This window comes from Panthera tigris, chromosome A1 (assembly GCF_018350195.1).
Source record: "Panthera tigris isolate Pti1 chromosome A1, P.tigris_Pti1_mat1.1, whole genome shotgun sequence".
Lineage (NCBI taxonomy): Eukaryota > Metazoa > Chordata > Mammalia > Carnivora > Felidae > Panthera > Panthera tigris.
This window is the reverse complement of record NC_056660.1, coordinates 210,579,332-210,604,634: the sequence shown is the minus strand read 5'-3', so window position 1 is coordinate 210,604,634 and position 25,303 is coordinate 210,579,332. Positions and strand designations below refer to the sequence as shown.

Here is a 25,303-nt window from a genome sequence, read left to right as displayed (position 1 = left end):
CTTCTCTTCAGTGCAGCTAGTATAACATAGCAAACTGGGTGGAACACGAACTTCTCTGTCCTGGGTGCGTGTGATGCCCCTGCTGGTGAGAGCCCCTGTGTGACGGGCTGTGTCTTTGTTTCCTTCCCTCAGCGGCACAGGGCTGCCTTCAAGCTGTGCAGGCTCTTTGCGAGCACAAAAGCCCCATAAACCTCAAGGATTTGGTAAGTATCCGCTGGCTGCTAGATGTGGAGATGCACACTGGTGTCTAGAGTGCTGTGGGCTACCTCTGCAAGTCACTAAGACGTTTAGAGACCTCAGCATTTGGCGAAAGTCTAATGCGTTTCAACCTGGATCCTCTTCTGCAAAACGGATCCAAGTATTATCTCTATTGGTCTCTGAATTTAATGACACATTGAGAAGACATTTTGGGACATGCACTTCCTGATGTGCACATTTGTTTCTCAGGTCATCTGCCATCAACCTAAATGTATTAATAAGGCTTAATTTCTTGACTTTTAGAAGAAATAAGTCTAAATAGAAGTTCTGTCATTTCTGTTAACTTCCCGTGTATCATCTTGGGTACTCCTGGTTAGGATTTCCCAACTCTGAAAACCACTTCTAGCCTGTTTAACCTTGCTGGGCTACTCTGAGAATAAATTTACATGCCAGTCACTCCTGACTGCAAGTTTAAATGTCCTGCCATAGCATAGAAATTATATGCTATGCATGCATTATATGCTACGCATGCAATATACCTAATGGGAATATTGTTATGTGAGTGTATAGAATTGTAGATAAATTCCTACTCCCTGAATCTCAGTACTTCATAACCAGAAAGTATTATAACTTCGCAGAGATAATTTTTTAGAAATGTGTCTGAAATTCTATTTTAAACGGAGACTTAATCTTTAAGCAACAATTGTATTTTTCAAAATAATTGGACATATTGTAATTTATTTTTTTCCGTTGCCTACTTGAATACATCTACCTTAAAAGTTACTATCAACTGCATTTGGGAGGTATGATCCAAGGAATAAGCAGAATACAAGCTTCTCTTGAAGCTTTTGTATCATTTGAGTTAGGACCCCTTCACCCTAAGATTGTGGAAATAGTCACCTATGTACTCTTCTAGTATTTTTTCACTTTTTTTCTGTTGTAATGTTTACATTCTTCATCACCTTACATGGTTTGTATATGAGTTGGGATCTCATTTTCTTATTTTACTTTATTTTTATTTTTATTCCAGTGTAATAAACGTACAGTGTTATATTAGCTTCAGGTATATAACATAGTGATTCAACATCATTTAAAAAAATTTTTTTAATGTTTATTTATTTTTGAGAGGGAGCAAGACAGAGCATGAGCAGGGGAGGGGCAGAGAGAGAGGGAGACACAGTATCCAAAGCAGGCTCCAGACCCCGAGCTGTCAGCACAAAGCCTGATGCAGGGCTTGAGCTCATGAACCACGAGATCATGACCTGAGCTGAAGTCAGATGCTTAACTGAATGATCCACCCAGGTGCCCCTCTATAGCACTTTTTTAAAGGATTGCCAATTGTCATATTAAATGATTCTTTCCATTGATCTTTATCTAGTCATGTGCCAAGAATAGGCAAACTCTTAATGTTCCATTCTGGTACTTGTAAGGTTATGAAAGCATGTACTTTGCAAGGGAATAGTAGAATGGATGGTAGGATGCGTGTAGTTTGCTTGGAAGAAGCTGCTTGGAGGGCAGCGGACCTACTGCTGCCCTGTGGAAACAAGTCCTCCAGTTCTTCAAAGCCATCCCCCAGTAAACATGATATGCTTGCCTGGAGCCTTTACATACTTGATGTTCCACTCTCTGTCATGTCGCTGCCAGACTGAGGGATGGTCACTGAAGGGAAAAAGCAGCCCATGAGGCTGAGGTTCCTGAGAAAAAGCTAACAGTCAGTGCAATTCCTTAAGAGGTCTGTTGAACTACTAGGTGTTTATCCAAAGGATACAAAAGTGCTGGTTGGAAGGGGCACATGCACCCCAATGTTTATAGCAGCATTATCAACAGTAGCCAAATTATGGAAAGAGCCTAAATGCCCATCAACTGATGAATGGATAAAGAAGATTGGTGTGTGTGTGTGTGTGTGTGTGTGTGTGTGTGTGTGTGTGTGTGTGTGTGTGTGTGTAATGGAATATTACTCGGTGATCAAAAAGAATGAAACCTTGCCATTTGCAGCAACATGGATGGAGCTAGAGTGTGTTATGCTGAGAGAAGTAAGTCAGAGAAAGACAAGTATGATATGATTTCATTCATGTGGAATTTAAGAAACACAACAGATGAACATAGGGGAAGGGAAGGAAAAATAAGATAGAAACAGAGAGGCAAACCATAAGAAACTCTCTTAAATACAGAGAACAGTCTGAGGGGTGTTGGAGGGGAGGCAGGTGGGGGGATGGGCTAAGTGGGTGATGGGCATTAAGGAGGGCACTTGTTGGGGGTGAGCACTGGGTGTTATATGGAAGTGATGAATCACTGGTTTCTCCTGAAACCAATACTACACTGTATGTTAATTAACTTGAATTTAAATTAAAAAAAAAAATGCTGTGCTGAGAGGTCATGGCAGCCCTATCGGGACACAAACTGTCATGGTGGCAGGACAGTTCAGGAATAAAATGTACAAAGAACAAGGCAATTCTGTATGCAATTCTGGCATTTAGGATCGTAGTTAAAATCAATCTACATTTGTCTCCTAGGATGGGAATATACCACTGCTTCTTGCAGTACAAAGTGGCCACAGTGAGGTCTGTCACTTTCTCCTGGATCATGGAGCAGACGTAAATTCCAGGGACAAAAATGGAAGGTACCACCAAAGTAGAAATCATGGGATTTCAGTGATATCTACATTCTGGGAGCCTCAAAATATTACAGCTATATTTTAGATCATTTGTAATAAAGTGTTTTTAATTTTTTCATTTTCTGCCTTTTTTTTTTTTTTTTTTTTTTTTTTTTTAAAGTTAGCCCTATACCCACCATGGGGCTCGAACTCATGCCTCTGAGATCAGGAGTCACACGCTCTACTGACTGAGCCGGCCAGACGCCCCTTCTGCCTCTTTTGATAATCGAGAACCTGTTTGACGTAAAAAAAATTTCCCCTAGACCTCTGTGATGAGATTATTAAATACTGAAGTGACTAGGCCATTTCCGATGGCTTTTCATGCAAAATTAAACATATTGGCTGCTTTTAAAAATAGTCCTAATGATGTATAGGTACTTTAAAATGCTTGAGGTGAAAGGTGCCATCATATTATGATTGGTGCCAATCATATTAAATTCCATCATATTTAGAAGATTATGTCTATATTATTTGACCTTATATGGTTTAATGTTTTGATTTAATCTGAAGTTAAAAAAACACCCCTAGTTTCTTCTCACTAACAGTCCATTAAGTGTATATATTTAACTGTACTTCATCTTTCTTTCCTTGTTTTCAGGATAAGTGATTTCTCAGAAAAGTGTTTCCCCATTTTGGTTGTATTAATTTGGTATCTCCTTTTTTTTCTTTAGAACTGCTCTCATGCTAGCCTGTGAGATCAGCAGCTCTAATATTGTGGAAGCCTTAATTAAAAAGGGTGCAGACCTAAACCTTGTAGATTCTCTTGGACACAATGCCTTACATTATTCCAAACTCTCAGAAAATGCAGGAATTCAAAGCCTTCTATTATCAAAAATCTCTCAGGATTCTGGTATGTGAAAGAAAATAGTCAGTGTTGTTTTAAATTTATCCACTCCATTTTCCCCAAAGGGTAAAGGAATGTGCACAATATGATCTATTTTATTATTCTTTTAAACATATTCTTGAAGAAAAATGTAGTGTTAAATACTGTGTTTGTTGTGTGTATGGGTGTGAGTGTGCGTGTGTGTGTGTGTATCTCCCACCCAAAGTAGATGTGAGTCATGGTTCTTACCTTTATTTATTTATTTTTTTTCCCACTTTTTCCTCTATAGATTCAAAGACACCAACAAAACCAAAGCAGGTATTTATCTTTGGGGGAGAGAATTTTTTTTGGCCATCATAGCTTGTGGGAATTTGAAAATGTTCTGATTAAACCACTCTGTGCTCCACTAGAAAAGTGATAAAAACTATGTTGAAAATGCTTAAGGAGTAAAATATCTTTAGAATAGATGATTCATTGTTAGAAGGTGGTAACTGTTTTCTTAATGGTTTACCCTGTTTCCAAAGCATGTGACTTTAAACTTGCTACTTATATATTCATCTTTTTCTGAAATGTACTAATATTTTCTGTTGTGAAAATGTTTGGTTAGCTCTGCGAAGGAACAACAACAATATTTTAAATGCTTGTGTATCCCATGGATTATAGACCTCTATCCATGACAGTGTTAGATATTTAATGAATATAAGAGGGTTAGCTTTTCCTTTCATTTTAATTGGAACTTTTCTAAAATGTTGTTAGAGTTCTAGATAGAAATTGAGAAGATTGCCCTATTATTTTGGAGTTTTTTCCTAAAAACATTGTCACCATTGTTTACTTTTTTGATGAGATGTATAGTTGGCGGTTACATTTATTTACTTACACATCAAAGGTTTTGAAAAATTATCATAGACAGGAAATAGCCAATACTGAATTTATTAGGTACTAACTGTGTCACTTATTTATCCATAACCTTCAGAGAAGACGTTTCCGCTTGCCCCCATATTGACATTCTTTTTAAAAAGGAGTGGAAGTAATGCAAAGGTGGAGGAAATACCACTGCTTTGCATTAAGATGGCTAGACTATCATTGTATTCTGGGTTCTAAACTGGGGCAGGCAGCTCCCCATCCTCTACTTTCCCAATTCTCTACACCAACTTAATCTGGTTTTGTCTTGTGTTTTTTATTTTCTGGCTATTAAAGCATGGGCTGCTGGAAGAAAACTCGAAGCATGCATATTACTTATTTTTGTGTTGGTAGCAGATGTCAGATCTCATTGAAGTAAGAAATGCATGAACTGTTGAGGTTTTTCTCATTTGTTTGATGAAGCTGTTTGTTCAGACTTTACTAACCGAACTAACCCACCTCCATTCTTTGGACTGTGATAACTTCCAGCATGATCAAGTCTCTAAAATAAGCTCAGAAAGAAGTGGAACTCCAAAAAAACGCAAAGCTCCACCACCTCCTATCAGTCCTACCCAGGTAAAAACAAAAGTAAACCAACATTGAACAAACATATGACAACAACAAGAAAAAGCCATGATTTTGTCATTTTATCTTTAGGCCAAAATGAAATGTTTAGAATTGACTCTTAAATGCACATTTAAAATTTTCTTTACTGGTTTTAAATTACAGATAATGGCATGAAAGATTTTGATTATTAGTATGTAAATAATGTTGATTCTTATTTAGTGCAAGGCTGGGGAATTGAACAGTATCTTTTTTTAAAGCCTCCAGGAAAAAAAAAAGAGAAAGAAAGAGAGAGAGAGAGAAAGAAAGAGAGAAAGAAAGAGAGAGAGAGAGAAAGAAAGAGAAAGAGAAAGAAAGAGAGAGAAAGAAAGAGAAAGAAAGAGAGAGAAAGAAAAAGAAAGAAAGAGAGAAAGAAAGAAAGAAGGAGAGAGAGAGAGAGAGAGAGAGAGAAAGAGAGAGAGAGAAAGAGAGAGAGAGAAAGAGACAAAGAGACAAAGAGAGAGAGAAAGAGAGAGAGAAAGAAAAGAAAAGAAAAGAAAAAAGAAAAGAAAAGAAAGAGCCTGAAGGAAATTTCTCAAAATCTTAGGACAGAAACTTTTTCCTTAAGTGAAGCTCAGTCTACTTTTAGTAGCTCACATGAACAGCTCAAGTAAAGGCGGGGAGAATGGGTAGCTGGTGAGGCAGTTAACTGAAAATGAATTTTAGTTGGTTTCTCAAAATTCTGTTCAAATATATTTGCCTTTCTAATTACATTGAAGGTTGGCTAATATTAAAAGCAGCTTTCATTTCTGAGCTTATAGTGACTATTGCATATAGGAGGAAGCTCGAATGTCTATGAAATCTCTCAAATAGTTGAGAGGAATATCTCCTCTGATAAGTTATGTTAAATATGTTAGCGTATTCATCAATAATATTCCCAACATGCCACAGAAGTTTTATAGATTTTGAAAATTGCTTCCAGTAAATATAGGAAGAAAGTTATACTCTGCAAACTTTCAAAAAGTACTTGAGGTGCCATATTAAATAGAAGATACCCTTGGATTAAGTGAAACTAAGGATGGTTACTGTTAGATTTATTTGCATTGGTTAAAATAGGCTAATCCTTTGCACTGGAGAAGAAAAGTCTTTGAAGAAACAAACGTTCTTTATCTGTGATTTTCATTTTGTTTTTTTAAGTTGAGTGATGTGTCTTCCCCAAGATCAATAACTTCAACGCCACTTTCGGGAAAGGAATCCGTGTTCTTTGCTGAACCACCCTTCAAGGTATTTCCTGTCTGTGTTCAATTTATTTTGAATTTTAAGATACACGATAGACATGATTTAAGTGGTACAACATAGGACAAAACAGAATAGACTTCCCAGTGATTCATTGACAACCTTTTCATCACGAAGCACCCCTCAGTTATTTCTTCTGGCAGGGACTCCACACAAAAAAAGTAGAATGAATAGATTACATTCCGTAAGTAATACCTAATTTTCTTGATTTTAAAAAAAGGGACAAAGATAAGAACTTAACTGGTAACCAATCTTCTTACTAAATCGAGTTGATATAATGCCCATCAAAAAGAAAGAAATGAGGATTGTTCTCTGGTGTCTTACTGACAAGTAATTGTATATTTGTAATTAAACTTTTCCTGACTATAAAGCTAATATGCATTAATTTTAGAAAATCCTTTCTACCTAATTCTCTAGATTTCTTGTTGGAAGGTATTTTAGGAAATGGGAGGATATTTTCATTTACTGTCTGTTTACCTAACCATCACTAGGAAATTATGCTTGGAAAGAAAATAAAATTTCTAATTGTTAAAATGAAATTGCAGTGGAATAATTGTATACTTCTTTCCCCCATCTAAGAATTACTGAAGATAAATTACCTTTTTTTTTTTTTTTAAGTTTATTTATTTTGAGAGAGACAGAGATAGCGTGTGTGGGAGAGGGGCAGAGAGAGGGAGAGAGAGTATCCCAAGTAGGCTCCGCCCTGCCAGTGCAGAGCCCCATGCAGGGCTTGAACTCACAAAACTGTGAGATCATGACATAAGCCAGAACCAAGAGTTAGGTGTTTAACTGACAGCCACCCAGCAGCCCCAAAATAAATTATCTTTTAACTTGGATGTACAGTGATCTGAAAAAGATTCCGTCAACCTAACATTTCCCGCACTTTAACTAGATTTTATTAATAAATTCTTAATATGAATACCTAAACGAGGAAAGGAAAGGAAGTTATACTTTTACAATTAGTACCCTAATGTCTTCTAATGTGATTATGGCTCAAAGGATGCAGTGCATTCCAGAGAAGAATAAATTAAAATTTTCAGCAATAGAGTGTAAAAAACCTTTCATTTCTTTTTAAAAAAATCTCAAAAAGGTAAAAAGTGACACCATTTAGAATGACTAAAGTTTAAGAAGTGTATTTTTACATGGTGGTGATGATGTGGAGGAACAAGAATTATCATAGTCTGTTGGTAGGAATGTAAAGTGGCAAAACTACTTTGGAAAACTGACAGTTTCTTTAAAAGTTCATCACACACCTAACATATGATCTAGCCATCCACTCACTGATGTTTATCCAAGAGAAATGAAAATTTATGTCTCAAAAATTGTATACACAAAAGTTTGCAGAAGCTTTATTCACATATCCCCAAACTGGAAACAATCCAAATGTCCTTCATAAGCAGCATCATGGGTGATTCTGAAAATCATCAGGCTGAGTGAAAAAAGCCCGACACATATTCATACCCATGACATTCCATTTATAGGAATTCTAGAAAATGCAAAAAGGAGAGTGGAGGTTACCCGGGGATAGGGTGGGCAGGTATTGGCTGTGATGAAGTATGCAGAATCTTGTAGACCTAATGGACACCTTTCTGTATCTTGGTTATCGTGGTGGTTCCATGAGTGTGTACCTGTCAAAACTCAACCTGTAAACTTTAAATGGATGCCATTTATTGTACTTTAAGATAGTTGAAAAAGAAAAATAAACGTCTATTTTTATAAAGCGAAAAGGCAGCTTTTTGTAAAGATAAGCACTTGCCAAAAATGAGCCACTTTATTTTTAGCATTTGGGCTTTTACAAAAGTTCCTTTGCTGAAAACTTCTCTCTCTTATCATACATAGTCCACCGCTCATCCAGATGAAACATAATAATTTCTGGCAACTCATTGCATTTTGTTTTGAAATGAGAGTCTGGCTTTGAAGTTGCAAGAACTTTTGCAATGTATTTACAGACACATATTCAGGGGCAAAGGTTTAGAGGAGATCTTTAGGGGATTGTCAACTCATGATCATAAAATTTTGTATTCCCTTATAAAATTACCTTTATCTTCCCTGACAGGTCTTATTTACTACAAATTCTCTTAAAAATATTAATAAAAATATACTAATAATGGTTAATTTATAAAATAGTGAAGCGGGGCGCCTGGGTGGCGCAGTCGGTTAAGCGTCCGACTTCAGCCAGGTCACGATCTCACGGTCCGTGAGTTCGAGCCCCGCGTCAGGCTCTGGGCTGATGGCTCGGAGCCTGGAGCCTGTTTCCGATTCTGTGTCTCCCTCTCTCTCTGCCCCTCCCCCGTTCATGCTCTGTCTCTCTCTGTCTCAAAAATAAATAAAAAACGTTGAAAAAAAAAAAATAAAATAGTGAAGCTAAACCAGTATTTCTAATGTATTTTAATCAGTATATTATCCAGATAGGTAAGACTTGTATTTGACTTCATTATGAAACTAATATTTGCCATCTCAGGTTTTAGGACACAGCCCACTAAGTTCACTATTACATAAAGTTATTATAATCTTAAAAGATATTTGTATTTTACTTAATAAAGTTCCTGGAAACTATTTTGAGATTACACGCTCTGGAGCCTCACGTTTTAGAAATCATACCTCAGTAGATCATCGTCACTTTTATTCACTTATATTTTAAAATATTCCCTTTCCTGGCGATTTTCTAACTTTTTTTTTTTTAGAAGGAAACCTGTTCTGTGTAAACCCAGGAAAATTTGCTTGCTTCTTTTGTGGAATATCATATTCAGGAAAATTCTTTGAAGTCATTTTTGTGTTCCAACAGGCTGAGATCAGTTCTATACGGGAAAACAAAGACAGACTAAGTGACAGCACGACAGGTAAGAGGAAGGGGCGTCTGTTTGTGTTCCTCCGACAGGTCTCTAGTCCACGTCCATTTACATACATCAAAGGCCCACCCGGAGGAAGGGTGAGGAGGTCCGAGAACCCCGGGGGTGCCACCCTGGAGCTGCCAATACCACACAGGCTGACACTTTCCCCTGGATTTTAAGGAGCCCCTGAGCTTGGATGTGAAAACAAAAATATCTTGTTTTCATTTGCCCCCAACTACTGTTAGCACTTCCTTCAATTACGAATATAGACAATAACGCCCAGTGGTATTAGCAGACCAGTGACTTTGCCAGCAGGAGAATTCGCGGGTAATGTCCTGTCACCTTACTGTTATCGCGGGTATCTTGAAATGTCATTTACAGTCTCTCTACTAGAAATATGGCATTAGACCTGCTGCTGTATTCTTGTTATTGGCACATTACAGAATCAGCTCTTAAAGTACGTAGCCTGTGTCTTGTCTTTTATGTATTATAAAGCACTGTTTTGCGGTGAGGTCTGGGGCCACGAGCCGTCACAAGGGGCACTCCTCACCGCTGAGCAACAGGTTATTTCCTGAGGGAGAGCCAACTGAGCACTTCCGTGGCTGCACAGTCTAACTTTCCTACTGTGCATCTTAAATAGAGAAATGCAGACAGAGTGTTGAAATCACACACCGTCATCCTGTCTTCACCAAGACAGGGTTTAATTCATTGTCTTCAGAATCCATCCTAAGGTTTACCCTCTAAGAATATAGTTCAGCACCCCCAGAATCCATTTAAAATGTTGTGTAGAGGGGCACCTGGGTGGCTCAGTCGGTTGAGCACCCGACTTCGGCTCAGATCATGATCTCACAGCTCGTGAGTTCAAGCTCCGCGTGGGCTCTGTGCTGACGGCTCAGAGCCTGGAGCCTGCTTCGGATTCTGTGTCTCCCTCTCTCTCTGCCCCTTCCCCGCTCATGCTCTGTCTCTCTCTGTCTCTCAAAAATGAATACACATTAAAAAAATTTTTTTTAAATGTGTAGATTATTCCATTTTACTTTTTTAAATTTTTATTTAAAAAAATTTTGTTTAATGTGTATCCATTTTTGAGAGAGAGAGTGTGAGCGAAAGTGAGCAGGGGAGAGGCAGAGAGAGAGGGAGACAGAGGATCTGAAGCAGACTCTTCTGAGAGTGGAGAGCCCCACGCAGGGCTCAAACTCATGAACCTTGAGATCATGACCTGAGCCGAAGTCGGAAACCCAACCAACTGAGCCACCCAGGCTGCCCCTCATTTTACTTTTTCAAAGTATATTTATTTTAGAGAGAGAGTGAGAGGGGGAGGGGCAGAGAGAGAAAGGGAGAGAGAAAGAATCCCAATCAGGCTTCGCACTGTCAGCACAGAGCCTGATGTGGGGTTCGAACTCACAAACTGTGAGATCATGCCCTGATCCAAAACCAAGAGTCAGACCCTTAACCGAATCAGCCACCCAGGTGCACCTCATGGAGATTATTTCAAAAGCTCCTTTTGCTTCAGCATTTAGTTTCTTAGCCTATGATTTCATAGGTATTTGGAACTTTTAACTTACAGAATTTAGAAATATTAAACTTTCTAATTCTTGGCAGAGATCCAAGTTATTTGAACACTTGTTACATTGGATTCTTTAAAAACCATCCACTGTATTTTAGAAGTAATTTCTATTGCTTAGAATTACAGTCATGCTCTCAATCCTCTGGTTTATTCCAAACTTACCAGACATCATGTCAAGGGGACTCCTTATAAAGCTGTGGGTTAGGAACCTGACATCAGAAGTAAGCATTTCTATGAAGAAATGTCATTTTGCATGCTTCCAAATTAAGATGAAAGTTTCCATCTTTGCATTAAATGGCTGTGAGAAAATAATAAAATTATAGTAAAAAATGTGCATCGGTGCTATTCAAGATTGTGGTCTGTACAACTGTTCTGAGTTTGCACCAGGAAGTCATCCAGCTATACGGCTAAGCACACTGTTTTGTCCAGCAGACACTTTTCTCCCCCATAGAAAGACTTTGTGCGTGAAGGAAGCGGTGCACTGAATGACAGTCTGAAGGAAGCAGTGCACTGAATGACATTCTGGGAGCAAGGCTCTTGTCTCAGTGAGCACTTTGAGTGGCAGAGCTTTAGATGCTATTTCAGTGTGGTGATCAGTAGGATGTCAAAAAGTTGTGGTTTACCAGCAGTGGGATTGTGGGGTTAAGAGGAGACGGGTGCATGCTGGGGTGGGCCAGCAAACGCTGTAAGGAGGAGGCAGAGTTTGCCCTGGGTCCTGAAACCTGCCTACAAGGGACTTAGCCAAAGAGATGCTGCAAGGGCTATCAGATGGATGAAAGATTAAGGAAGCAGCCTTGTGTCGAGATATAGAGGGTATGATGGAAAGTTTGAACCTGAGGAAGATGTGATGCTAGAAATCATGGGTCAGTGGCACCTAGGTGGCTCAGTCGGTTAAGCGTCCGACTTCGGCTCAGGTCATGATCTCATGGCCTGTGAGTTCGAGCCCCACGTCGGGCTCTGTGCTGACAGCTCAGAGCCTGGAGCCTGTTTCAGATTCTGCGTCTCCCTCTCTCTCTGACCCTCCCCTATTCACGCTCTGTCTCTCTCTGTCTCAAAAAATAAATAAACATTAAACAAAAATTAAAAAAAAAAAAAAGAAAGAAATCATGGGTCATACACCTGGAAAAGTACTTTGGGACCAGATTATGGAATCTGTCCATAACCCAGACTAAGGAATCTGGAGATTAATTTTGAAAAGAGAGTGATTAAAGCACTGGAACCACAGGAATGAGCCTATCAAAGCACATTTTAGGAAGATTAGCCTGACAGTGTTAGGTAAAGCTATATGTTTACTAAGGAGAGAGACAGAGCTTTGTTACGAGGCTGTTTGCAGGGCTTCTCAGTCAGGTGATAAAGTTGAAACTAGAGTAAGTGTGGTAGGGATAAGAAGTGAACCAGATCGTAGGATATTTCTAAAAGAATTCACATAAATGGCACTTACTAGGCATGATATGATATGGCAAGGTATGGTATATTAGGTATATCATAATATGTATATTAGGCAAGGTATAATACTTAATAAGGGGAATGGAAAACATGACCAAATCCATCAGTTTTCAGATGAGCTTCTACGCATCCACACCTATGCCAGGCATACCCCAATGAGGGAACCGCAGGACCTGAGGATTGCTGTTCATCTAACCAGGGGCTTTGCTAGGGGCTTTCATTCTTCATCAGAACCAGGAAGAAGCACTGGATTGGGTAGAAGGTGACTCGGTTAGAGGTCAGAGAAATATTAGTTTAAGAAAATATTATTTAAAATTACTTTTCTCTTTTCCAAGGTGCTGATAGCTTATTGGATATAAGTTCTGAAGCTGACCAACAAGATCTTCTCGTCCTGTTGCAAGCAAAAGTTGCTTCTCTTACCTTACACAATAAAGAATTACAAGATAAATTACAGGTAGGTACATAGATTATTACCACGAACTATCCTGTAGGGTCAAACTATTGGGTTTTTTCAGGTTAGTCAGGTGATATTTTGTTTTAAACCTCTACATTAGTTTCTTCTTCCTTTTTAAATGTAGTTTGCCTTTAGCGTTTTATAGTTTCAAATTAGGTTTGTTGAGAGAGTAATTCATTAACTCTATTTCTGTAAATTGGTAAATTATATATAAGTATATACTTAGTGCATTTTATATATTACTATATATACACATGTTTGTGTGTGTGTATAAACAGCCATTCATTTAGTAGAGCTGATCATTTAGCAGATTTAAGAACTTGATTGAAATAGCTATGCTAAGCCCATTGCCCCTTTTTGGCTACTGGAATAATATGAGAAGCAAAGGAAAAATTATGAGTCAGAGGCTTTAGAGCCCAAACAAATCTAGTGTTTTTAAAGTGGCAGAAATGAGCTGTCCTGAGAGAGTACAGAATAAGCTTAGTGTCGTTAACCCAATTCTCATGTCCCAGACCATGGTTTGTCATGGGGCAAAAGTACCCATAAAGGGATGCTGCAGCTCTGCCCTATGTAAGCTTTGGATTTGTTCTCTTCTACCAGTTGCTTGCTCACCTAACCACACCTCTGGCACCATTTCATTCTTGCCTTTTTTGCAGGCCAAATCACCCAAGGAGGCAGATGCAGACCTGAGCTTTGACTCCTACCATTCCACTCAAACTGACTTGGCCCCACCCCTGGGCAGACCTAGTGAAACCCCTCCCCTAGACTCCAAGTCCTCTCCATCCGTCTTAACACATTCCTTGAGTAAATCCACTCTCGACAGTGACGGGCAAATTCAGCAACTGCAAGAGATTCTGCAGGACTTGCAGAAGAGACTAGAGAGCTCTGAAGCAGAGAAGCAGCAGCTGCAGGCTGAGCTCCAGTCCAGGAGGGCCGAATTGGTGTGCGTGAACAGTGCAGAGATTTCAGAGAATGGCTCCGACCTCAGCCAGAAACTGAAAGAAACTCAGAGCAAGTACGAGGAGGCCATGAAAGAAGTCCTTAACGTGCAGAAGCAGATGAAACTGGGCCTTGTCTCGCCCGAAAGCGTGGACAGTTATTCACATCTCCGTGAGTTACGGATCACTGAGGAGGAAATAGATGTGCTCAAGCAGGATCTCCAGAACGCATTAGCCGAAAGTGAAAGAAATAAGGAGAAAGTGAGAGAGTTAGAAGAAAAACTCGTAGAGAAGGAGAAAGATTTGGGTATTAAGTCTCCTGGGGAAGAGTACGAGGAGATGAAAAGTTCATATTGCTCTGTGATTGAGAATATGAATAAGGAGAAAGCTTTTTTGTTTGAGAAATACCAAGAGGCCCAAGAAGAAATCATGAAACTAAAAGATGCCCTAAAGAGTCAGATGACACCGGAAGCCGGCGATGAAGCTGGGGATATGAAAGAGGCCATGAACAGGATGATAGATGAGCTCAACAAACAGGTAAGCGAGCTGTCCCAGCTGTACAAAGAAGCCCAGGCCGAGCTGGAGGATTACAGGAAGAGGAAATCTCTAGAAGACGTAACAGCCGAATATATCCATAAAGCGGAGCATGAGAAACTGATGCTAGTGACGAACGTGTCCAGAGCTAAGGCAGAAGAGGCATTGTCCGAAATGAAGTCTCAGTACTCAAAGGTATTGAACGAGTTGACGCAGCTCAAACAGCTCGTGGACGCACAGAAAGAGAACTCTGTCTCCATCACAGAACATTTGCAGGTGATAACCACACTTCGGGCTACTGCGAAAGAGATGGAGGAAAAAATAAGCAGTCTCAAAGAGCACCTTGCAAGCAAGGAAGGGGAAGTAGCAAAACTGGAGAAACGACTCCTGGAAGAGAAGGCCGCGATGGCCGACGCCATGGTGCCCAGGTCTGCCTACGCAAAGCTCCAGTCATCACTAGAAAGTGAAGTGAGTGTGTTGGCCTCAAAATTGAAGGAGTCCGTAAAAGAGAAAGAGAAGGCCCATTTAGAGGTCTCCCAGATTCGAAGTGAGGTCTCACAAGTGAAAAGGGAAAAGGAAAATATTCAGGCTCTCTTAAAATCCAAAGAGCAGGAAGCAAACGAACTTCGGCAACAGTTCCAGCACGCTCAGGAGGAGCTCGCAGAGATGAAGAGACAGTCGGAGAGCTCTTCCAAACTGGAGGAGGATAAAGATAAGAAGGTTGGTGAGACTCCATTGCTGTTGAGTTTCTAGTTAGCTAGACACTAGTTTCTAGTTAGCACTGGTCTCTTGTGATTGCTCAGAAGTTCTGCATGTGACTCCATCTGTCCCCATGGCCACATTAAGATTAGTAGTTTGGACATTTATGTTTAAAAAAACAAAACAAAACACTGATCGTCGATCACTCCCCTTATTTTGAAGCATTTTCACATATGTGGTGCATATTTTCCCTTTTAAAATTATTTTACAGAAGCTGTGTCAAGTGTCAGGGATCAGAAGCGAACCCACAAACTGAAAGGCATTTGTAACCCATCTTGAACTTCAACTCTTTTGGAATCCAAACAGATTCTTCCATCATACGGAAACCCAAATACTTCCAGACTTAATCCCGCTTCCCTAAGTTCCATGAGCTTTCCCCTGAGTCAGTGTTAAGAACCGCCCTCCGTGGCACTCATTGTCAAAGATGTATATAGGAGGGGAAGCAGGGAATGTGGGGAGCAGGTGATTAGAGATGGGCTGAGCATGGCTTGGTGGAAGGAGGGGAAACAAAGGGGAGGGGGGCATAAAAAATGGTTCTGTGCCTGAATCTGCTCCACGTCCCCAGTCCTCTGGGTCAGATTTTCCAAACAGCATTGATCAGAGCACTGTTTATCATTTATTCCTTTAGTATGATGAAAATTTCAAAAAGAGCTTCCAAAGCCAAGGGGGCAGAGAGTTAGGAGGCAGAGGTCAGGTTGCGGGGAGGGGTTATGTTTACTTTAAAGCAAGATGCCCAGAGAAGTCAGGGTTCCTAGGACTCATTCCTGATTGCCCATGTCAGCACTACTGAACAAGACATAGCCTTCTCAAAATAAAGAATGCCTAAAATCCTCATTCTGATAGTACCCCCTTTCACAGTAAAATAGGAAAGCATCCTCCTAGCTTTTGTTTACCCTCATGCCTCGAAGCACAGTATTGAATCTGGGGCCCTTATTTGAATATAGTGGCCTTAGAGGGCTATGTGGGTTTGCTGATTTTGTTACCTATTTCATTGTATGGGTTTTCTTTTTTTTTTTTTTTTTTTTTAATTTTTTTTTCAACGTTTTTTATTTATTTTTGGGACAGAGAGAGACAGAGCATGAACGGGGGAGGGGCAGAGAGAGAGGGAGACACAGAATCGGAAACAGGCTCCAGGCTCCGAGCCATCAGCCCAGAGCCCGACGCGGGGCTCGAACTCACGGACCGTGAGATCGTGACCTGGCTGAAGTCGGACGCTTAACCGACTGCGCCACCCAGGCGCCCCTGTATGGGTTTTCTTTAAAAAATAAAAGAGAAATTGTTCCAAAGTCTCAAGTCCCTGAGGCCAACAAGAGGCTGTGTTGGAGAACTATCCAGAATCTTGCCTACCTATTGCTGATAGTTTTCCTTTCTCGCCAGATAAATGAGATGTCAAAGGAAGTCACCAAGTTGAAGGAGGCCCTGAACAGCCTCTCACAGCTCTCCTACTCAGCTAGCTCGTCCAAGAGGCAGAGTCAGCAGCTGGAAGGACTGCAGCAGCAGGTCAAGCAGCTACAGAGCCAGCTGGCTGTGAGTGGGCTTGTTTCTGCCTCCTGCTTGGGGTGGGGGGGGGGGGGGTGGGGGGGGGTTGGGGGTGGAGGACGAGGCAGATTACGCACCAGCTCAGCTAGGTGGGGACAGGTTGGAGTGAGAAGAGCCCCAGCCTGAAGGAGTGGCTGAGTAGCTAAAGATTTGTTTGGTGAGGGCAGGAGGAAGTGGTGGGATTTCCAGTCATCACCTGCAATGAGGTGGGTCACCTGGATCTCTGAGAGGGGGGAGGCAGCACGGTGGCACATAGGCGTCACATTGACACATCCACTAACTTTTCACCCTCTCCATTTTTTTTTTAACGTTTATTTTTTGAGAGAGGGAAAGAGAGACAGAGTGTGAGCAAGGGAGGGGCAGAGAGAGAGGGAGCCACAGAATCCAAAACAGTCTCCAGGCTTCCAGCTGTCAGCACAGAGCCTGACGCGGGGCTCAAACCCACAAACTGCGAGATCATGACCTAAGCCGAAGTCTGACACTTAACCGACTGAGCCACCCAGGCGCCCCACCCTCTCTCCCTTTTTTTTTTTTTGACTGCAGTCATTACTGTCTCTGGCAGTGGCAAGAACTTTTTCTTATTAGGGCCCAGGATCTCTGGTAATTGCATATCTGCGCGTCTGAATCTGCTTATTGGCCCCTCTCCTCATTTCACCCAGGAGAGTCCTTCCATATCTGTATTCATTTCCTGTGGCTATTGTAACAGATCAACACAAACTTGGTTTAAAACAACAAAAATTTGGGGCACCTGAGTGGCTCAGTTGGTTAAGTGTCTCATTCTTGATTTTGGCTCAGGTCATGATCTCACAGTACGTGAGTTTGAGCCCCGAGTGGGGCTCCATGCTGAGAGTGCTGAGCCTGCTTGGGATTCTGTGTCCCTCTCTCTCTGCCCCTCCCCTACTTGCACACTTGCTTGCGCTCTCTCTCAAACTTTTTTTAAAAACTCTACAAATTTATGCTTTTAAAATTCTGGAGATCAATAAGTGTGAAATCAGTGTCACCAAAGTCAAAGTGTCAGCAGAGCTGGTTCCTTCTGGAAGCTCTAGGGGACAATCCATTTCCCGGGCTTTGCTAGCTTTTAGAGGCCACCTGAATTCCTTGGCTCATGGCCCCTACATCCACCTTTGAAGTACATCACTCCACCTCTGGTTCTGTTCTCCCATCTCCTCCTTTCACCTTTGGCCTTGCTTCTCTAAGGACCCTTGTGATTATGTTTAAGAGATACCCAGATAATCAGAATAAACCTTTCCTCCATCTCAAGATCCTTAACTTAATCCTACCTACAAGGTCCTTTTACCATATAGGTAACATTCCACAGGTTCTGGGGTTTAGGGTGTGGACATCTTTGGAGGGCCAGTATTTCACCTATCACAATATTTGTTAAGGTTTTTGTTGACATGGGTAGGTTATGTTTTCCATGTGAAATCAAGGGGTGGTTCAAGACAGATCTCTAGTTTCTGTTTACAAACAGGACCTGGATTTCATGATGTCTTCAGTACAGACTTTGATATGGGTGAATTCAGGTTTCTGCAGTCCAGACTCTGGCTGGCCACAGAGTATAAAACCAGCTTTTTTGTGTTATCATCTCTCGCAGCAAAGGAATGATCAGGGGAGAAGAAGATGCTCCCTATTGTGTTCTGCAGGTCATTTTTCTCATAAAGTGGTTATCACAGACTTATAGGTAAAGTGCTGATGGTTTATACAATCATTTTAAAATTTTCAATGTTTAATGAGCTCTTACGTATCAATATTATATAAGGTGCTGGTGGTATAAAAGGAAGACACAGTCCCTGTCTTCACTGAATTTATACTTTAATATAATGGCTTTCCATATTCTCTGTGTGGTAAGCACCGACTGATAGATGCCCAGCATGCTCTGGGCATACAGAAGAAGTGTCTCGAAAGGCTTCCTGCAGGAAGTGATGCTCATGCTGAATCTCAAGGGGATAGGGAAGAGGCAGCAAGGACTGAGATGTGGGATTTAGATGGCCCTTGGCAGCCGTGGCAAGGACAGTCCGAGTGGGGTGGAGGGGTGGGATCGGGACCCCAGTAGGCTGCCCGAGAGAAGTGACCAAGTAGCTAGGAATCTGATGGGGCTGAAGAACCACAGCAAGAGGCAGGAAAGGCTACAGCACATTTGCTAGAAAGGTAGCTGGTGATCAGAAGGTGAGGTGCTTTCATTTGAGATTTCAGAGGTAATGACAGAGGCAGGGCTGTGACTGTGAGTATGTGTGGCTGGGAGGAGGAAGAGGAGGAGGAGGAGGAGGAGGAGGAGGAGGAGGAGGAGGAGGAGGTCGTCCCTGGGGAACTGAGAGGCCAAAGTGTCACGTGGCTCATGCATGTGGATGTTGTGGCCATCCAAATGATGACAGAAACAGAGATGTAAAAGAGGGCGATGATCAGAAGATGAAGTTTTAAGTGATTGAGTGGAAGTGTGCAAAAGATGGGAGGAAACAATATGAAAAAAGGTACTAAGTACACCTTCTAATGGTGTGAACTTCAAAGGACTGAGGTTTCATAGGTTGTCCTTGAATAGGAAGGACAGCTTATGTTCTGACACTCATAGGAAAGAGGTGAGAAGGGTATTGATGGACTTTTGTAGATTTTTAAAAAAATGTTTATTTGTTTTTGAGAGAGCATGAGCAGGAGAGGGGCTGAGAGGGGGTACAGAGGATTTGAAGCAGGCTCTGTGCTGACAGAAGTGAGCCCGATGCGGGGCTCGACTCCACGAACCATGAGGTCAAGAACTGAGCCAAAGTCAGACACTCAACCAACTGAGCCACCCAGGTACCCCTGTAGATTTTTGGAGTGATCTATATAGGATCAATTTTTATCATGAAATTGGAGGAAAACCATCTTAGAAGAGTTCAGAGCTAAGATTTTTGAAATCGTCACTGAGGGGAACTGCAACAGTAGCTCCACAAGCAGAAATAAAAGCATCAACAGCTGTACTGAGGAACATACAGCGATTTGGGATTGGTGCCACCACCCTGTTCATCACCATTGACACCTAAATAATTGAACTCCCTGGGGGGCTCTAGGACGGGCTATTTTGTGAGAGATCAACAGCTCCTTTTAAAAGACTAGATTTTAAAAATTAAAGTAATGAATACTTGGTTATTGTAGAAAAGTTGGAAAATACAGAAAACTCTGGAAAATTTCTATAAATAAAAATTGCCCATAATTCAACCACTCAGAGATAGTCATTTTTTGCATTCAGTATGTTTCTTTGCACCATTTATTTTGTGTGAATGTATCTGTGTATTTGCATAAGTATGTATACGTAGGGTTTTTGCAACAAATGTGGGATTATATAATAACTAGTTTTTACGTGAATTTTCTTCTAGAGTTGTATCAAAATATGAAATAGGTAGATTTTCTCCCCCTAAGAATATTGACAGATCTTTCTCTAAGAATTTTGATGAGTGTTCAGAAATCTACATCCCAGTGAGCCCACAACAATTTTTAAGTCCTCATATGCTAGCATTTGGTGGAGGAAATCACTTGGGTGGTAGCATTTGGCCACAGCTTTCTTACCGTTTTTTGTTTTTGTTCTGTAAAGGTCTGCTAAACAGTGTCAAATTGTCTCTTTCTAGGACTGCAAGAAACAACACCAGGAGGTGATATCTGTTTACCGAATGCATCTTCTGTATGCTGTGCAGGTATGATAACAGCCTATGAAGTACCTGGATATCCTAAAGAAATATCACAGTGGATGTCACCCCAGCTCCCGTCACTAAGCCAGTAGAACAAATGAAAAGTCGAAGAGAATCTTTTACATCGAGAAGCTTTAAAACGCCTTTTGCGTTGCTTTGGATTTGTCAGGAGCCCTGTGCCATTTACGGAGAACAGCCTCATCCTCTGTTGAGGAATGAAGGAGGATGTGGCTGCTACCCCCACCAGGGGGAGGAACCCAGGCTTGCTTTCTCAGGCGTGCCAATGTTCTCAGCCGGCAGCACTGTCTCACCCCATGACTGTTGGCCGCTTGGCTGGCGGGGCTCACATTTGCAACTGAGACCCAGAAACCCTTTGCTGGTGGCTCTAGCACACCCAGCCTCATCATCCTCCAGAGAGACAAGAGCAAGGCCCACTCTCTCAGTCCCTCCTAGAAACGTCAGAATCACTAGGGTTGACGTTCCTTTGGAAGATCCAGGGGAAAGCCAAGGGCTTCATGTCAGCCGGCCGTCGCGTTCCCTGGGGAAGACTGCCAGGACTGACCTTAAGTTCTAATGATTGTCTTTTGTTTGAATTCCTTAGGGCCAGATGGATGAAGATGTCCAGAAAGTACTGAAGCAGATCCTTACCATGTGTAAAAACCAGTCCCAGAAGAAGTAGAATGGATTCCGTGGCAGGACACTGCCCCCTTGTTGTCCATCTTTGTGTTAGATCTGGAGTTGTCGGCAACCACTGCCATTGTTCTCACTCGTGGTATGCACCGTGGCCCAGCCTAGCTTTTTCCCTTTCCTAAGGCAGCTTTCTGAGGACTGGGTCCAGGAGAGGGCTGTCCTCCCCAGAGCTGCTTAGAGACTTGAGAGCAGCACAAGTGAAATGCCCTGGTGTCCCTTCAGATTCCAGAGCCGGAATCTGGAACCAGGGGTCTGGTCCTGGTCCTGGTGCTGGTGGGTGGGCACCTGCTGTGGGACCCGACCAGCTGAGGGGCTTTATCATCACTGAGCAATATGTTGAGACCTCCCCGCTCAGCGAACATTGCTTTAGTTCCTACACTCAGGCGGTGTCAGTCAGCACCCGAGAGCCCCTTTGCCTTTGGTTTCCAAGCCCAAAACATGATTTAACTTCTGACCAAAATAGTATGGCACTCGTTATGTGGTGCATACTTAAGAGCCTTTATCATGACATCCTGTGGACTTAAAACATGAATCCCATCATTTTCCCCCCTCTGCCTTATATAGCTCATCACCCTGCTTGTTAGTCTCAGAGTTTGATGAGCACTCTTAACTAAAATACGAAGTTGAGAAACAAAAGCAAGTTGTCCTTAGAAATTCTTTTGAAGCAAATCGTTGACATATTGCAAATCTTCTATGCAAACTTGCCTCCTGTTATCCGTGAAGCTCAGGAATCCAAACATTCGTGTTTCAACAAGGGACAGTAAACTGCGTGTTTACAGCCAAAAAAAAAAAAAAAAAGCCTCATAGTTCTTAACCTCAGTTTTTTAAAAGTGTTTTTTTCTCTACAATATTTTTATTGGCTCTTAAAGATGTTTTCATAGCTAAACCCCTAAATGAGTGAAATTTACATTAGACTCTTAATAAAGTATTTTTAGATAACCATGCTTATGACTTTTTTAAAGCATAACTTTTTCCTCAGAGTTTGCATCGATAGCCAAGGTAGTTATGTATTCCCTTTCCAAACTCTACACGAGCTGCCACCGGCCCCCTAGCCTCTCTGCCATCGTGTCCTCACAACTGTAGCACATTTCTGAATATAGAAAATCTTCCTTTTACCCACTGAGTATTTTTGAATACCCCAGCTCTACCAGTGCCCATAAATGATCTCTTGGAAGGACTGTTAGCCAATCACTTTTCCACCTTTGAAACCAGAATCCTAACATGGTACACATACATGATGGTGCATAACAAAGGTCGTGGGGGCAAATATTTCTGTTCCCTTGACTTTCAGGTTAAAAACGTTTTGAACTTGCTTGCAGCTTCCTTATGGCATTGTTTTTGTTGAGAGATGTAAGCTAAATACAGACGTCTCCAAAGTATATAACGCAAAGCATAGGCCTGCTCTGACGGGGTCCACAGACCGCAGGGTGCCTGGGCGCACAGGGTGATGGGCTATATTGGAGGATGTGCTCATCTGTATTGGATGAGGACCAATGACCACAAAGCAGAAACGGCTTTCAAGCTTGGTGTTCCTTTTCTTAAGTTGTTTATACTTCACCAATTTAGAAAATGCTCCAAAGAAATGTGAAAGGACCTTTTGTCACAGCACTTAAGAAAATACAAACAACCCCCCCTCCTGCCCCCATGCAGAAATGCTGCAGAGTATAAAACTTGAGACATTTTGTAGGACGCCTGACAAAGTGTAGCCTTTTATCTTGTTTCAGGATGCGTATTTATTATAAGTACTCTGGTTAAATATTGAAAAGTTATATGCTGTAGTTTAGCATTTTGCCTTTGTAATTTACAGAAGGTATTGCAGAAAATAAACTTTTGTTTCATTTTGCATCTCTGTTGACTTTTGGTGCCTTCATAAGCATATGTGTATGGCTTCTTAGGATCAGGTCAGAGGCGTTGGGTATGATGGTGCTTTCCACCCCAAGTCACACTCAGTGGCTGCCAGTGGTCCACGGTCTCTTGCTGTCACCTCATTTCCATCTCCTAGCATCTTTAATGTCGGACTCTGACACCCCCCCCCTCCACTTTAGAAGACCCCTCCGATTACATCACACCCACCCAGATAACCCAGGGAAATCCTTATTTAAGGTCAGCTGATTAGCAACTCAGCCCCAAGCATCAGCCACTTGTGGGCAGTGGCATCATGGTTCTTCAATTCAAAATTGCCCCTCAGTTGTCTGTTCTCTTTTTAACTATTTTAAAAATTTTTTTTAATGTTTATTTTTGAAGGATAGAGAGAGCGTGAGCAGGAGAGGGGCAGAGAGAGAGGGAGACTCAGAATCTGAAACAGTCTCCAGGCTCTGAGCTGTGGGTACAAAGCCTGACACAGGGCTCAAACCATGAGATCATGACCTGAGCTGAAGTGGGACAATTCACCAACTGAGCCACCCAGGTGCCCTCAACTATTTAAAAGCTTCCATTAGATTGGTCGTTTCTCTTCTTACAAGAAAAAAAAAAAAAAGATACGTAAAATATCTTGGAGAAATACTGTTCCCCATCACACATTTAATTCTTTTTAACTGTTGCATAATATTTCATAGTTTGATGCTATATTTTTATTAGTTCCTCATTGATGCTTCCAGAATTTTACAGCCCTAAAAATGATGTGATGACTGTCCTATATATAAATGTCTTCATGCACACATGTGAGGACTATTTGGGTAATTTTCAAATTGCCTATTTTCACAATAGCTTCCATCATGTGATACAAGAATGCAGAGAACAAAAGTAGAATAGCGTATGCATCATCACAGCGTGTGTGAGAAAGAATGGCCTTTTTCTTCACACTGGTTGAATAAGACTCATCATTTTGTTTTCCTTATGTAAACTTGAAGACAGACTGCAAAGCCTTTAATAATTAAACCCACCCAACTTAAGATAAACACATAATACACTGTGTGGGGGAAATGTTCCCAGAACGTGTTGAAGCACAACCTTGTGCAACGTGGCATAACTGTGGAATGCTGGGTGCTGACAGCAGCAGGAACACTCTCCAGCAAAGATGGGGATGATGCTTTCTGAGCAGTTAAAAGGCAGGCTGCAAAGCTAAGCGGGGGCTGGGAAAAGCAACAGACCAAGGCATTCACAGAGTGGCAATTTCTGTTCAGCTTTGGGCAAAGAATTCAAGCGTGAGAGTTGCATATTTGTGAAACAGTCAAAGGACAAGAGCTCAACTGTGATGGTTGCCATGAGTAAGCCATAGGAGCCTGTCGGTTGAGAGAGCAATCAAAGTGGGTTTCAGCAGATGGAAAAGCTCCTCTGAAGAGGAAGAGATAGAAGTGAGTGGAAGGGAAGACATCCCTGCACATTCATTATAAACCAAGCCCTACCATGGGAAGAAACCGTATATTCAAGTACTGTGACCAGATGTACTAGATTATAAATGGAAGATGTGTAGGGGAGAGAAAGGAACAAAACACAGCCAAATACTGTAAGTTTTTAACGGGAGGAGAAGTAGCACGGGTTCCCTTTGTGTGACCTCTGGATGTTTTCAAACATATGCAAATTAAGTCAGGTTAAACACACTGAGTAGGCAAAATAGTGGACCTACCCCCTAAGAGGTCTATGTCCTGATTCCTGGAATATGTGAATATCTTATGTAATATGGCAAAGAAAAATTAAATTGGCAGAATTAAGATTGCTAATCAGCTGGGTTTCAATAACATTGTCCTGGGCTCTATGGTGGGGCTGACTTAATCAGAAGGGTCTGTTAAAGTGGAAGGAGACAAGAGTCAGAGATTTAAAGATGCTGCACCGGGGGGTGGCTGGGTGGCTCAGTCAGTTAAGCATCTGACTCTTGTTTTCGGCTCAGGTCGTGATCTCATGGTTTATGAATCTGAGCGCCCACGTTGGGCTCTGTGCTCACAGTGCAGAGCCTGCTTGAGAACCTCTCTCTCCCTCTCTGCCCTGCCCCCTACTCGTGCGCTCTCTCTCTGAATAAACAAACATTAAAATAAAGATGCTGTGCTGCTGGCTCTGAGGGTGGAGGCTGAAGCCACAAACCAAGAAACGCAAGTGGTCTGTAGAAGCTGGAAAAGGCAAGAAAACACGATTCTCCCGAAAGCCCCTAGAAAGAACCAGCCTCGTTTACACCTTGTCTCTAGCCCAGTGACAGCCACTGCAGACTTCTGACCTCCAGAACCATGACATAATAGACTTGTGTTGTTTTAAGCCAATAAATTTGTTGTGATTTGTTACAGCAGTGATAGGGAACTGATATCCATACTGAGGAGCTAGAGTCTCTGCTACTGGAGAGTTCCGCAAGATGACTCCAGGCTTCTTAAATATTGCAGAGCACTGATAATAAGCCAGGCACTTTGTTGAGTGCCAAAGGCTCAGTGGTGAACGTAACACCTCCCGCTCACAAGGAACTCACAACTGATCAGACCGGGGCCTGCCACCTGGTAGGGATTCAGTATTCACTGGGTGGGTGGATATTTAGATGAATGAATTGTCTAGAAGGCC

The 25,303-nt window shown here is 41.6% G+C and overlaps 1 protein-coding gene across 9 annotated transcripts in view; it reads left to right on the top strand.

Annotated features, from left to right (window-relative positions):
- Positions 1-22,667, top strand: part of RAI14 (retinoic acid induced 14) — a 144,170-nt gene extending 121,503 nt beyond the window's left edge. For 8 of the 9 annotated variants that reach the window (XM_042996768.1, XM_042996779.1, XM_042996788.1 and 5 more), the window contains exons 7-18: positions 133-203; positions 2,712-2,818; positions 3,523-3,701; positions 3,964-3,992; positions 5,064-5,150; positions 6,315-6,401; positions 9,199-9,253; positions 12,590-12,708; positions 13,365-14,900; positions 16,317-16,466; positions 20,075-20,140; positions 20,736-22,667. In XM_042996768.1, the coding sequence (XP_042852702.1) occupies positions 133-203; positions 2,712-2,818; positions 3,523-3,701; positions 3,964-3,992; positions 5,064-5,150; positions 6,315-6,401; positions 9,199-9,253; positions 12,590-12,708; positions 13,365-14,900; positions 16,317-16,466; positions 20,075-20,140; positions 20,736-20,813 (2,564 nt within the window). In that variant the 3' untranslated portion in view covers positions 20,814-22,667. The remainder of the gene's footprint in view (positions 1-132; positions 204-2,711; positions 2,819-3,522; positions 3,702-3,963; positions 3,993-5,063; positions 5,151-6,314; positions 6,402-9,198; positions 9,254-12,589; positions 12,709-13,364; positions 14,901-16,316; positions 16,467-20,074; positions 20,141-20,735) is intronic. The other variant, XM_042996807.1, reaches the window with a different exon arrangement.
- Positions 22,668-25,303: the final 2,636 nt, after the last annotated feature.